Source organism: Tupaia chinensis, unplaced genomic scaffold (genome assembly GCF_000334495.1).
Source record: "Tupaia chinensis unplaced genomic scaffold, TupChi_1.0 Scaffold000532_1, whole genome shotgun sequence".
Classification (NCBI taxonomy): Eukaryota; Metazoa; Chordata; class Mammalia; order Scandentia; family Tupaiidae; genus Tupaia; species Tupaia belangeri.
In genome coordinates, this window is record NW_006160045.1 from 8,422,402 (window position 1) to 8,436,360 (window position 13,959).

A 13,959-nucleotide genomic window follows, 5' to 3' on the forward strand; every position below is an offset into this window, starting at 1 on the left:
GGGAACCGAGGCGCCTGGCTCAGAGCCCACAGTTTCCCGACCAGGGTAGATCCCCCGCCAGGACTGTCTTATTCATCCTCTCTCCTTTTAAAAAATAATTATTTTATTTAACTATTTATTCACTTATTTTAATTTGGTCAGAGAGGGACAGAGAGATATCGTAAGAAGCCGCCAGGTCCGAGACTCCAAGCACAGTCAACAAGTGGGATTCCAGCGCTCTTAACCACTACGCCACCTGCTGGCGCCGTCTTATTCATCCTCTTAAATAGGCAACCTGGACCATTCCTCTCGGCCATGCGGGGCGGCTGATAGGGCAGAAATGACATCAGCACCCCCAGGGAAGCCTCCGCCAATCCCCAGGCGCCCCGGTACAGTCAAGAGCTCAGGAGGCGGGCGCGCGGCGCTGTCGCGGCCGTGGATTGGCCTGCCCCGAGCTCCCGGCCGCGGATTGGTCGCCAGGGCAGGGTGGGCGTATCTGCCACTCGCGCCGGGCTAGGTGAGCGAGAGGGGTGGTGGGTTCTTTCGCAGGGTTTACCCGATCGTGGCTCCGGCCCAGGACCCGGCCAGGAAGTGTCCGAGACGCGCTCCGTCTGCTTCCCCGGGTGAGCGCCGGTCGGAGCCTGCTCTCCGCCCCTCCCCTAGCAGCGTTTGGTCGCCAGGGCAGGGTGGGCGTATCTGCCACTCGCGCCGGGCTAGGTGAGCGAGAGGGGTGGTGGGTTCTTTCGCAGGGTTTACCCGATCGTGGCTCCGGCCCAGGACCCGGCCAGGAAGTGTCCGAGACGCGCTCCGTCTGCTTCCCCGGGTGAGCGCCGGTCGGAGCCTGCTCTCCGCCCCTCCCCTAGCAGCGTCTGCCGGCCCACGCCGAGCGCGTTCCCGCGGCCACCTGCGAACCTGAGCCGGGACCATGAGCGTGGGCTTCATCGGCGCCGGCCAGCTGGCCTGTGCCCTGGCGCGGGGCTTCACGGCCGCAGGTAAGCGCGTGCAGGCGGGGGCGGACTCGCCGACGGGTCCTCGGCCTGGCCAGCGCTGCCCTCGGCCCCCCCGCATGAATGAATGAGTGAATGAATGAAAGGGGAACTTGCGTCCCGTGGAGTGGGTAGGTGAGACTTGTTAGGCAACAGGTGCGTCTTCTGTCCGTGCTAAGGGATGGACTAGTGCTTCCACGGACTAGTGCTTCCACGCGGCTGTGGGTTTCCATTCTGTTTTCCCAGGGGGATCTTGGGATCAGGTGAGCCGTGAACCCCGGTTGAAAAGCCTTGTCTTCTGCAGGCATTCTGTCGGCGCACAAGATCATAGCCAGCTCCCCGGAAATGGACCTGCCCACGGTGTCAGCGCTCAGGGTAGGTGGGGCGGAGGGCTATGGGGAAGAGGGTGGAGGCCCAGGAACAGATGACCTGGGGGAACTGAATCTGGCTGGCATCTGAGCCCTGGTCGTTGGCCGCCACAGACCTCTCCACCAAGAGCATCCTTCAACCTTCTTTGGGGCAGCTGAGTGTGGTGGGAGCACCCAGGCAGACAGATTGGAGATCAGATCCAGGCACTGAGGTGGCTGGAGGATGAACTGATGTATTTATAGTGGAATGGTACCCAGTAAAGATTTTTCTTCGTTGACCTGTTGTGTGACCTTAAAAGCTCTCTGCCACTCGGAGGCCCAGTGTCTGTATTTATGACAGCCACGTAGCTGTTATTCTCAGGCACAGATGCACATGCAGGGAGAGAAGCTGGCTAGCTAGTTGTTCCTATCTCCAAAGCCATAATATCCTGTCTTCACTGAGAACTTGGGCAGTGCCGGAGAGGAGGCTAAGGAGCAGGTGACAGGCAGCATCCTGTCTAGGAGTGGCTGATGTCCTAGCATTGCAGGGCCTTGCTTCTCAGCCCGAGGTCCTAGAGGGAAGGCAGTCCTCCAGCCCAGTCCTGGACCACACTGAGGCCCGCAGCCGGATGAGCAAGGAACTGGGGTTGGGACAGGGCTTGACCCACTTTGCTTCTGACCGCTAGGAGCTAGCCTTTCACCTTGTCCTTCGCCTGTGCCCCTTCCTTCCTGGTGCAAGGATACTGTGTGTGCCAGACTGGGGGGCTGAGGAGGGGACAGCTGCTTCCTGGCTACTGTGGAGTGGCTTGTCACGCCCAGCACCTATGCTTAGTTGCCTAGTAGCACTGTGGAAAACTGTCAGTTGGTGTAGGTGTGGAACCCTGAGGGCACAGGGCAAGGAATTCTGGCTGTGGCGGGCAGAGGGAGCTTGGCAGGGGTTCAGCCGCTCCCTGGGAGGCCTGGGCTTAGCCAGACTGCCCCAGTGCCGCAATCAGGTGGTCTCCTCCTGCAGAAGATGGGCGTGAACCTGACGCGCAGCAACAAGGACACGGTGAAGCACAGCGATGTCCTCTTCCTGGCCGTGAAGCCGCACATCATTCCCTTTATCCTGGACGAGATCGGGGCTGATGTGCAGGCCAGGCACATCGTGGTCTCTTGTGCGGCTGGTGTCACCATCAGCTCTGTGGAGAAGGTACCCGCGTCAGCCCTGGTGTCTCCTGTATGAAGAGAGGGGTGGCCTGGGAGTGGCAGCTGCTGGAGGGAGCTGTGCCCTGGCCGCTCACTTGGCTCTCCCCCTCTGTCTTGCCCCAGAAGCTGATGGCGTTCCAAGCAGCCCCCAAAGTGATCCGCTGCATGACCAACACACCCGTGGTGGTGCGGGAGGGCGCCACGGTGTACGCCACGGGCACCCACGCGCTGGTGGAGGACGGGCAGCTCCTGGAGCAGCTCATGAGCAGCGTGGGCTTCTGCACCGAGGTGGAGGAGGACCTGATTGACGCCGTCACAGGGCTCAGCGGCAGTGGGCCTGCCTACGTGAGGCTTTCCTCTGCTCACTCTGCCTTCTGGGGACCAAGGCGGTGACATGGGCTGGCGGGCAGGCTTGGGCTGGGAGTTGCACCTACCTCTTGGGTGTGGCCTGTTATCAGAACAAGCAGACCTCTGGGATCAGCAGATGGGATAATGGTTATGTTGCTGGACTCCCTGTAGACATCTACCAAGAAGTAGATCTCTCAAGGTCAGACATCTTCTAAGTGATGGAGGCAAAAGTCCTAGACCCGGTGGCTTGAAACTCATGCTGGGCACGTGTGCGTGGGTGCCCAAAATCCCGAGAGGAGACTGGAGGAGAAGGGATTGCAGTGTGGCCATCTCCCCTGGGGGATGATTTCTCGCATTTTGTCTCTGTGTCTCTCTTTCTCTCTCTGGTGAGCGCATGTGCCCTATAGGAAAAAACCTCTAGAAAAAAAAAGAAAAAGAAAAAACAGACCCTGGGAACAGCCCGTGAGTTGGTGCTGCCCAGGACTCAGCGAGTGTCTCTACAGGCATTCATGGCCCTGGACGCGCTGGCTGATGGTGGGGTGAAGATGGGCCTGCCACGGCGCCTCGCGGTTCGGTTGGGGGCCCAGGCCTTGCTGGTCAGTATCTGTCTCCTACGTGTTTGGGACGAGGGTGTGGGATGGTTCTTGGGAGTCACGTAGCTGGGGCCTGGGCTGGTTGGGAAGCCGGGTTAGGGTTGGGCAGAAACAGTGTTCATGGGGACGCCTGTCCCAGTGTGCGCTAGCAGCTGTCTCCTCTGTTGCCGCCTTCCTGCCGTAGGGCGCTGCTAAGATGCTGCTGGACTCGGAGCAGCATCCAGGCCAGCTCAAGGACAATGTCTGCTCCCCAGGGGGGGCCACCATCCATGCCCTGCACTTCCTAGAGAGTGGGGGCTTCCGCTCCCTGCTCATCAATGCCGTCGAGGCATCCTGTGTCCGAACACGGTGAGTCACCTCACTGTCCTCTGTGTCAGCCCTCCACCCCAGCTGGCCCCTGGGCGGGGTGCACCATGGCCTCGTGGAACCCGCCATCTTGGTATGAGCAGTGCTGGAGTCTGCCCTCCACGACTGGCCAGACTGTGTAGCTATGGGTTTGCAGGCCTCACTTCACTTAATTCTCATCACAGTGTTCTGATGACTGGGATGAGCTTTGACTTACAGGTGGAGGAGCTGGGGCTTGGGCCATTTTCTCAAGGTCAAACAGCTCCTAAGTGATGGCGGCACAAGTCAGCTTTAAGGCTTTGGTTCTGTACCCCGATTTCCCGCACTTCCCTCTCCCCCTGTGATGGTGCTTGGAACTCTCTGTCTAGATCAGAGCAAATGGGATAAATAAGGCAGGGCTGTACTTAGCTAAACAGCATTTCTAAGAAATTTTGGGGACTGCTTGGTTGAGGCTCTGGTGTTTGGTGGTGTCAGAGAACAAGGATTGGGGATCATGTGTATGGGGAGACGCCGGAAGCTCTGGCTCTGAGGGTCTTATTGCCTTCCTTTACCCATCTGGGGTGTTACAGAGAGCTGCAGTCCATGGCCGACCAAGAAAAGATCTCCCCAGCAGCCGTTAAGAAGACCCTCCTGGACAGAGTGAAGCTGGAGTCCCCCACAGTGTCCACACTGGCCCCCTCCAGCCCAGGGAAGCTCCTCACAAGAGGCCTGGCCCCAGGAGGCAAGAAGGACTAAGGCAGCCTCTACCCTCCTCTCTGCAATTCAGAGCCCTCGATTGAGGGGCCTGCACCCCCCGCCCTCTCCCAGCTATGCAGGGCGAGGGCAGACTCCAGTAGTTGTCAGGTTCCTGTGGTAAAACCCGCAGACCGAGCAGCGCTGGTTTCCTCCTGTCGCACGTGGAAGGGGCTCTGAAGGGGTGGCTGATGCCGAAGCCAGATGCAGCCCTGCTGTTGATAGGGAGGGAGGGTGGGGCTGGGACGCAAGCAAGTCAGCCCTGCTCCTGGGAAGGTTAGCAGGTCCCTTCAGCCGGAACCCATGGTGGGGTCAGTTTGACACCAAGGCGAGGAGGTGAGGACAAAGCTGGAAGGGCTGTCCTCTGAACTGATGGAAGGGGAGACGAGCAGCTCAGGATGGCCACAGTGGGTCCGAAGTGTTCAGAATTGGACTACGCTTGGATTCAACTCTGCTCATACGTGCGCATTTCAAAATGTTATTCAGTACTAGGTTCAGCTGCTTTAATAAAGCTTATTTGCTATTCTGCTTTTCTCATGTTTAATCTATTTTTTTAAGATTCATTTATTTATTTACTCATTCATTCCTTCATTATAATTTGACCATAGAGAGACACAGAGAAAGAGAGAGAGAGAGAGAGAGAGAGGAAAGTGAGAAAGGAAGCCACCAGGTCTAGGACTCGAACCGTGGTCGGCATGTGGGAGTGAGTGTCCAGCGCCATAACCACCACGCCATGTGCTGGTCCCATTAATCTTTTTTTCTTTTTTTTAAGTTTTTATTTTAATCATGAGAAGAGCACATAGCTAAGAGGTCCCCTCCACAGGCTCTCGTGCTGTGACCCCCCTCCTCGGCAGATGGGGTGCCTCAACACGGAATCCTCACACTGATCCCCTTCCCTGCTCTCCAGCTTGTCAGGGTCTTGAGTGTGCACACTCACCTGGCGTGTTTTCAGGTTGATGTGGGATCTGAACCCTCGGCCATGTGGCCGCCATTACTTCCAGTACATGACCACCCATGTCACTGAGTTTAGGGCTTGTGCTTTATCTTAAATCATCATCTCAGGCTCACGCCCCTACCAAGTCCTGAGTTTCTGGGGGGTGGTCCCTTCTGTTCAATGGCAAGAAGCAGGGGTGAGAGGAGCTAAGGGGCCAGGCCCTGAGAACCGCAGTGACTACACCAGACCCTCAGCCCAGCGTCGGTGGAGGTACTGTGTTACGGGCAAGGCGGAAGGCAGAGAACTAGGCAGCCGGGCTAGGACGTGGGCCAGTAGCCCAGACGGGAGGAAGCTGCGGCCAGAAGCATTTGATCCTCACAACCAACCTCCGAGGGAGGGACTGTTTTCCTCGCTATAGGAGATGCCGAGGCCTCGTGCAGGGGATGAACATCTTGCCACAGTGGTGCTGCTCATCCGTGGTGGTGCTTTTGCTTAGTTTCTTTTATTTTTGGCAGAGAGCACACGCACTCACTGGAGAGAGGGAGGGAGGGGAGGTAAGAAATCACCCCCCAGGGATCAACAGATGGCATAATTTTTACATTGCTGGACTCTTGTAGTCAACTGTGGTTTAAGTCCCAGACCTGTTGGCTTAAAGCTCATGCCTGGTGCATGTGCGTGCGTGCCCAAAATCCCCAGAGGAGAATGGAGGAGAAAGGATTGCGGCATGGCCATCCCCCCTGAGGAGGGTTATTGCTTGCTTTCTGTCACTCTGTCTCTCTGTCACAAGTGAGGAAATGTGCCCTATGGAAAAAAAAAATCGCCCCCAGGGTATGGCCACACTAATCCCTTCTCTTCCATTCTCTTGGGATTCTGTGTATGCATGCACGCATGCCTAGTGTGTTTTTCAGGCTGCCAGGTCCAGGACTAGAAGCGTGGAGTTTGACCGTGTGGGATCCAGCGCCTTCACAACGCCACCTGGTGGCCTGGTGATGCTGTGTTCTTGGACACTGACTCCAGCTTCCAGAAGCTGAGGCCAGGTGAGCTACCACAAAGTGGGAGTGAGCCTCTGGTTCTTGGTGCAACCCCGTGTGTGCCTGCTGCTCGTCCCCGCACGCTCCCTGCCTGGCTGCAGAGGGCTGGTTTTGAGAGTGTGGATGTTGGCATCAGCGTCGACTCTTGAGTTGAGTCTTAGATTCCACCACATTCAGCTACACAGCCTTGGGGGTTACTGAATATCTGCCCTCCAGGTTTCACCCCTTATAATATGGAGGCCCTGCTTCACAAGGTTCTGGTGGATGTTGGAGACCATGCGGACTTGCTCAGCAGAACCTCCAGGGTCAGGCCAGCCTGTGGCAGAAAAGTATGCCACCACTGCACCACCCCAGCTCACTCCCAATCATCACTTAGTTTAGTTTGTCTTTTAAAAAAGTTACTCTGCTGTTTCTTCTGTTGTCTAATTTCAATAGCTGGTCTCCAGAAGTTAAATAAAAGAGATGGTGGTATGTAGCATTGTCTTGTCCCATGTGATTTTAATAGGACTACTTTATTGTCTCCTCTTTAAATATGACAGTTGAGAGAGATACATTGTATCATGTCAAGGAAGTATTCTTGGGGCCAGTAGATGGCGGTGTAATGGTTACGTTGCTAGACTCTCACATGGCTGACAACGATTTGAGTTCCAGAGTCGCCAGTGGCTTAAAATTCACACTGGAGAGGACCAGCAGTTAGCATAATGGCTATGTTGCTGGACTCCCATGTAGTTGACCATGGTTTGAGTCCTGGACCCGGTGACTTAAACTCATGCCAGGTGCATGTGCGTGCATGCCCAAGATCCCGAGAGGAGAATGGAGGAGAAGGGATTGTGGCGTGGCCATCTCTCCTGGGGGGGGGGATTTCTTGCTTTCTGTCTCTCTCTGTCTTTCTGGCGAGCACACGTGCCCTACAGCAAAAACCTCTCAAAAAAACAAACAAACAAAAAAACTTCACACTGGATGTGTGTGCACCCAAGATCCTAGGAGGAAAATGGAGAAGGGATTGTGGTGTGTCCATACCCCCTGGGGGATATTTCCTACTTTCCTTCTCACTGTCTCTGTCTGTCTCTCTCCTTAGCAAGTATGTGACCTAAAGCAAAAACCTCTTTTTCTAAAAAAAGGAATTAGTCCTAATAGGAGTTTTTAAAAATCAGGAATGGGGGGGCCAGCAGGTGGCATGGTAGTTAAGGGCACTGGACTCGCACATGGCCGACAACAGTTTGAGTCCCGGACCTGGTGGCTTACTTTCTCACTTTCCCACTTTCTCTCACTCTGTCCCTCTCTGGTCAAATTAAAATACATACATACATGCACACATCAAGTTAAAATAATAAAAATAATTCTTGGGACCAGCAGTTAGTGTAATGGCTATGTCGCTGGACTCCCATGTAGTCAACCGCGGTTCGAGTCCTGGACCCGGTGGCTTAAACTCATGTCGGGTGCATGTGCATGTGTGCCCAAGATCCCAAGAGGAGAATGGGGGAGAAGGGATTGTGGTGTGGCCATCCTCCCTGGGGGATGATTTCTCGTTTTCTGTCTCTCTGTCTTTCTGGCGAGTGCACATGCCCTATAGCAAAAATCTCTCCAAAATAATAATAATAATAAAAATAATTCTTTTAAAAAAATCAAGAATGGAGCTGCTGGTGGTGTGGTGGTTAAGGCGGCAGGACTCACATGACCAACTGTGCAGTTTGAGCCCCAGGCCTGGTTTTCAGCTTCAGAAACACACCAGGTGCATGTGCAGGAGTGCCCTGAACGGAGACAGTATTGTGGTGTGACCATTCTCCACAGGGGTTGCTTTCTCCACTCTTCACTCTTCCCATCTCTCTCCAGAGAGTGCATGAGCCCTCTGTCAAAAACAAAAACATCCACAAACATCTGGAGCACACTGACCCTTCCCTGCCCTCCGTTGCTGCTGTTCTTCGCCCTCCTGCTGAGGAGGAGCGCCCTCTTCCTCTTTTCTACCTATTAGGGCAGGCCTTGCTCTGACTCCAAACCTGAGGTTCATGCCTGTGTCCCAACAGGGCCAGCACTGTACAAGAACGTGGTAAAGCCCTGGAGTGTAGCAGGCCCCTTGCAAACACGTAGTACAATCTTGCCTTAGGATCTGGTTTAATTTTTTTTTTTTTCAGAAGAGTAAAGTGAAATTCAAAAAGGTTAAATAAGTTACCCAGAAAGATTCAAATAGACATCTCACCAAAGGATTTACACAAATGGTAAAACAGCACCTGAAGAACTGTCCCATATCATTATTAGAGAGATGCAAATCAAAACCCGACAAGATACCACTTCATACCTACTAGTGTGACTATTGGTTACAAGAAAAGACAAGATGTGGTGATGATGTGGAGAAAACAAAACCCTCGTGTTGCTGGTGGGGATTTAAGATGGTATGGCTATGGTATTAGCAGATGGCATAAAGGTTGTACTGCTGGACTCCCACATGGCCAACCATGGTTCAAGTCCCAGACCCGGAGACTTGAAACTCACTGTGGGCACGTGTGTGTGCATGCCCAGGGTCCAAGGAGAAGAATGGAGGAGAAGGGATTGCTGTGTGGCCATTTCCCCTGGGGTGTGATTTCTCACTTTCTGTCTCTGTCTCTCTGGCAAGTACACGCACCCTATAGCAAAAAAACAAAAAAGGTACGGCCAGTGACCACGGTTCGAGTCCCAGACCCAGCGACTTAAAATTCACACCAGGCACATGTGCGTGCATGCCCAGGATTCTGAGAGGAAAATCGAGAAGGGATTGCATTGTAGCCATCCCTCCAGGGTGAGGGGTGGGGGATGATTTCTCACTGTCTGTCTCTCTGGCAAGTACACGCACTATAGCAGGAATCTCTCTTAAAAAGAAAAAGAAAAAAAAAAAAAGGTACAGCCAGTTTAGACAGTCTCATAGTTTCTCAGAAGACTAAGCATAGAGTTACCATATGACCCAGCAGTGCCACCCAGAGTTCTCTACCCAAGAGAAGTAAAAGCATGTTCATGGGGCCAGCAGGTGGCGTGGTGGTTAAGGGTGCTGGACTCCCACATGGCCGACTGTGGTTTGAGTCTTAGACCTGGTGGCTCCTTCCTCATTTTCCCTCTTGCTTTCTCTCCCTCTCTCTCTTTCTCTCTGATCAACTTAAAATAAATAAATAAATAAATAAAGTAAAATAAAGTGATTTTTTTTTGAGAGGTTTTTGCTACAGGGCGCGTGCTCGCCAGAAAGACGGAGAGAGACAGAGAGACAGAAAGTGAGAAATCACCCCCTGGGGGGATGGCCACACCGCAATCCCTTCTCCTCCATTTTCCTCTCTGGATCTTGGGCATCCACATACATGCGCCCGGCCTGAGTTTAAGCCACTGGGTCCAGGACTTGAACCGTGGTCCATTACTTGGGAGTTCAGTGACATAGCCATTAAGCTAACTGCTGGTCCCTAAAATAAAGTAATTCTTTGAAAAAAATGTCCACACGAAATTTGCACATGAATATTTATAGCAGCATTATTTTTTTAAGTTAGACTGGATTTTTTTTTTTTTTTAGGTTTTGCTGTAGGGCCTGAGCACTTGCTGAGAGAGACAGAGGCAGAAAGAGAGAAAGAGAGATCATCCCCCCAGGAGTGGTCGCGCCACAATCCCCTCTTCTTCATACTCATCTTGAGATCTGGGGTACCCGCGACACACGCACTGCATGGTTTCCAATCTGCCAGGTCTGGAACTCAAACCGGTGTAGTTGGCCCTGTGGGATCCAGCACTTAAACCTCCATGCCACCTGGTGGTCCTAGGACTTACAGCTTTCTTTCCTGGACAGAGGTTCTAGACCTTGTGTTCCAGTCCCACCTGAGCCACCAGGAAAGCCCAGGTGGCTCCTGCAGGAGCTGCCACTGAGGGTTAGCACAGCCTTTTCTCCCTGTGAGGCCTGGGTGTGCCCAGTCAGATTGTCCTTGTTCTGAGCTGCACAAAGGGTGAGGACAGATGTGCACTCAGACATGCGGCAGGGAGAGGACAGGGCAGCCTGGAGAAGGCGAGAGCCTTGGGAAGTATGCCACTGTGGGGAAGGCGGCCTGAGAATGGGCCTCTGTCCAGGAATGTTTTCTATCTTTCTTTCTTTCTTTTCTTTTTATTTATTTATTTTTGTTTGTTTGTTTGTTTCTGCCTTAGGGCATGTGTGCTCACCACAAGAGAGACAGTGAGAAGGAAAGTGAGAAATCACCCCCAGGGGGATGGCCACACCACAATTATTTCTCCTCATCCTCCTCCTGGGATCTTGGGCACGCACACGCTCACGCCTGCATGTGCCCAGCATGAGTTTCAAGCCACTGGATCTGGGACTTGAACTGTGGTCGACCATGTGGGAGTCCAGCTACATAACTGCTACACCATCCTCTGATCTCGGTCCTGCATTTTCTTACCCAGAAGTCCAGCATCCTCACAGCCTGTGCTGGACCGGGCGCCTCGTGGGGGAAGTTTCCTGTTACAGAGTCAATGTGTATTCCTTTGTTCTGCTTAAGCGTGTGTGTCGTGTGCACCAACCCCTAACCTATAGCTGTCCGCTGTGGGGAAGGGGACTCTGCTGCGCACAGAGGGCTGTGTGCAGGGGATGGCCCTGCGGTGGCTGCTGGGACTGCCGCCCACTGAAGCCGGCCTTGCTGTCTCTGCACATGACTGGCCCTTGGTGCCTGGCTGCGTTTTTTCCTTAGTGACTTGGATACCAAGATTCAGCAAGCAGAAGTACTAGGGTTTTTGCTCCTGGCCGCAGGTAACAGACGCCACTTGCTCCACACCAGCCGACCTCCTGCAAGAGCTGACTCGGGGTCACCTTCCCGTCTCACACATCTCCCTCATTCCTGTCTGCTCAAGCCTCCTGGGTACCAGGGCCAGGTCAGCCTGAACCCCCAGTTCACAATGCACCTCTCTAAGACCCAGAAAGCACTTCTTTAGCTATTGCTTCTATTTTGACCTTCTATACATGGAGCAAAAACATCTGCTCCATTACTGCGGGGAAGTGGGATTGAGGTTGTCTTTTATTTTTTTTTTTAATCAAAATCTCATTGGATTTTGGGGGGCTAGCAGTTAGCGTAATGGCTATGTCGCTGGACTCCCATGTAGCCAACCGCAGTTCGAGTCCTGGACCCAGTGGCTTAAACTCACACCGGGCACGTGTGCGTGGGTGCCCAAGATCCTGAGAGGAGAATGGAGAAGAAGGGATTACGGCATGGCCATCCCCCCTGGGGGGTGATTTCTTGCTTTCTGTCTCTCTGTCTCTTTCTGTCTGTCTGGTGAGCGCACGCGCCCTGTAGCAAAAACCTCTTCAAAAAAAAAAAAATCTCATTGGATTTTTTAAAAATTAAATTAAATTAATTAATTAATTAATTATTTTTTTGGAGAGGTTTTTGCTACAGGGCACATGCGGTCGACAGAAAGACAGAGACAGAGAGACAGAAAGTGAGAAATCACCCCCCAGGGAGATGGCCACGCTGCAATCCCTTCTCCTCCATTCTCCTCTCGGGATCTTGGGCACGCACGCACACGCAGCCGGTGTGAGTTTAAGCCACCGAGTCCGAGACTCAAACTGTGGTCGACTACATGGAAGTCCAGCGACGTAGCCATTATGCCAACTGCTGGTCCCAGCAGGCAAGATTTTGATAAAGAGGTTTCCTTTCAGAGGCCTTACAGGAACAAAACACACCCTCCTTAGTTCCCTGCATCCAAACGACCGTTACTAAGCAACGTTCTCCAGAGAGACCCTGGAGACGCTAAGCCCAGGGCAGGCACCGTCCCCCACCATCCCATGCAGTGTCACAGGCCTCAGTGTATCCAGTCAAAATCCGCACAGGGCCCTGACCTGTATTCCACTTTCACTAATAAAGCAGACGAACACAGACAGGAGCGCGAGTTGTGACTCCATGAAGTGAGCAGCGTTCTGAAAATGTAGTGCACTTCTTTTCTTCTTTTCTTTCCTTTTTTAGAGCTATTTTTGCTATAAGGTGCACGCACTCACTGGAGAGAGAGAGACAGATAAAAAGTGAGAAATCACCCTCCTCCTCCCACCCTGGGGGATGGCCACGCAGCAATCCCTTGTCCTCCAGTCTTCTTTTGGGATCTGGGGCATGCACAAACACACGCCTGGTGTGAGTTTTAAGGTGCTAGGTTCGGGACTCGAATCGTGGTCGACTAAGTGGGAGTCCAGCAGCGTAACCGTTATGCCACCTGCTGGCCCCAGTGCACCTCTTTTTTTTTTTTTTTGGAGAGGTTTTTACTATAGGGCACGTGCGCTCGCCAGACAGAGAGAGACAGAGAGACAGAAAGCGAGAAATCACCCCCCAGGGGAGATGGCCACACCGCAGTCCCTTCTCTTCCATTCTTCTCTCAGGATCTTGGGCACACACGCACACACGTGAGGCCCCCCTCCCCCCCCCGCATGAGTTTTAAGCCACTGGGTCTGGGACACGAACTGCGGTCGACTACATGGGAGTCCAGCGACATAGCCATTACGCTAACTGCTGGTCCCTCCCAGTGCACTCCTCTTTTCAAGGTCCTGGTCAGCACAGGGAAGTAAGCTGCCTTGATGTAAGAGGGGGAGAGAGCAATGGGCAGAGGAGTTCTGGGAGGGGACCCGGGAAGCCAGGGAAAGGCACCTGGTTTGGGAAGGGGCAATAGGAACATAGTGGAGGCAGGACAGCACATTTCACCGAGACCCTTGTGTTGTGTGGACGGAGGACTCCTAGGAGGGACTTCCTAGTGACAAATACACTTGGGCCATCTCCCGGGGCTGCCAGGCTGCCCTGGCTGTGGCGCCACAGCAGGATGCTCACTCCACGGTGGTCGGTCAGCGGGGCACGCCCTGTGTGCCCACTGTGGTTTAGAGCTGTGTCCTGGAACACTCCGGGCGTGACTATGTCTTTCTCATAAAGGGGCAGAGGGTCCTTTGTGTCCGGTCTTGTCCCTCCACCTAAGCCCTAGCCCCCCAACATGGGCTGGGATGCGCCCCTCCCTCCATCCCTGGGGCACTCGTCTGCTCCAGACAGGCATCACATCTCGGTGAGTAATCTGTTTACTGTCTGTCTCCCTCATCAGCCTGGGGGCTCCAGGGCTAATGGATAAGGTCGCCAAACTTGGGGCCAGCAATTAAGGGGGTAGGTCATGTGGCCCCCCCCCCCCCAGTGCCTGTTTCCCAATAAATTCGACTGAATGAACGCACAAATGAATGCACGCATGCAGGACAGTCCTCTGCTTGACTGTCACGTTGAGCTATTTCTTAATGTGCCTAAGGAGGTCTCTGGTATACAGGGGGTGAGAACTCTGTATAACCCCAGGTAAACTCGGACCTGGGTACCCATGGCTTGGCTTCAATTTTCTTCAGCAAGTGTTTCCTTTCTTTTTTATAAAAAAAGTTTATTTATTATTATTATTAAAGAATTATTTTATTGAGAGACCAGCAGTTAGTGTAATGGCTATGTCGCTGGACTCCCATGTAGTTGACCACAGTTTGAG

The 13,959-nt window shown here is 53.4% G+C and overlaps 1 protein-coding gene across 1 annotated transcript; it reads left to right on the forward strand.

Annotated features, from left to right (window-relative positions):
• Window positions 1-659: 659 nt before the first annotated feature.
• On the forward strand, window positions 660-5,062 carry PYCR2 (pyrroline-5-carboxylate reductase 2). Its single transcript, XM_006157254.3, has 7 exons — window positions 660-971; window positions 1,270-1,340; window positions 2,325-2,504; window positions 2,624-2,845; window positions 3,352-3,444; window positions 3,626-3,789; window positions 4,356-5,062. The coding sequence occupies exons 1-7, from the start codon at window positions 905-907 to the stop codon at window positions 4,519-4,521; spliced, it is 963 nt and encodes a 320-aa protein (XP_006157316.1). The 5' UTR covers window positions 660-904; the 3' UTR covers window positions 4,522-5,062.
• The last annotated feature ends 8,897 nt before the right edge of the window (window positions 5,063-13,959 follow it).

Bases quoted from the DNA above. Each gene is read 5' to 3' on its own strand.
- PYCR2 (XM_006157254.3), top strand. From the start codon at position 905: ATGAGCGTGGGCTTCATCGGCGCCGGCCAGCTGGCCTGTGCCCTGGCG. The intron at 2,505-2,623 runs GTACCCGCGTCA...GTCTTGCCCCAG, and splicing joins CCATCAGCTCTGTGGAGAAG to AAGCTGATGGCGTTCCAAGC. The intron at 2,846-3,351 runs GTGAGGCTTTCC...GTGTCTCTACAG, and splicing joins GCGGCAGTGGGCCTGCCTAC to GCATTCATGGCCCTGGACGC.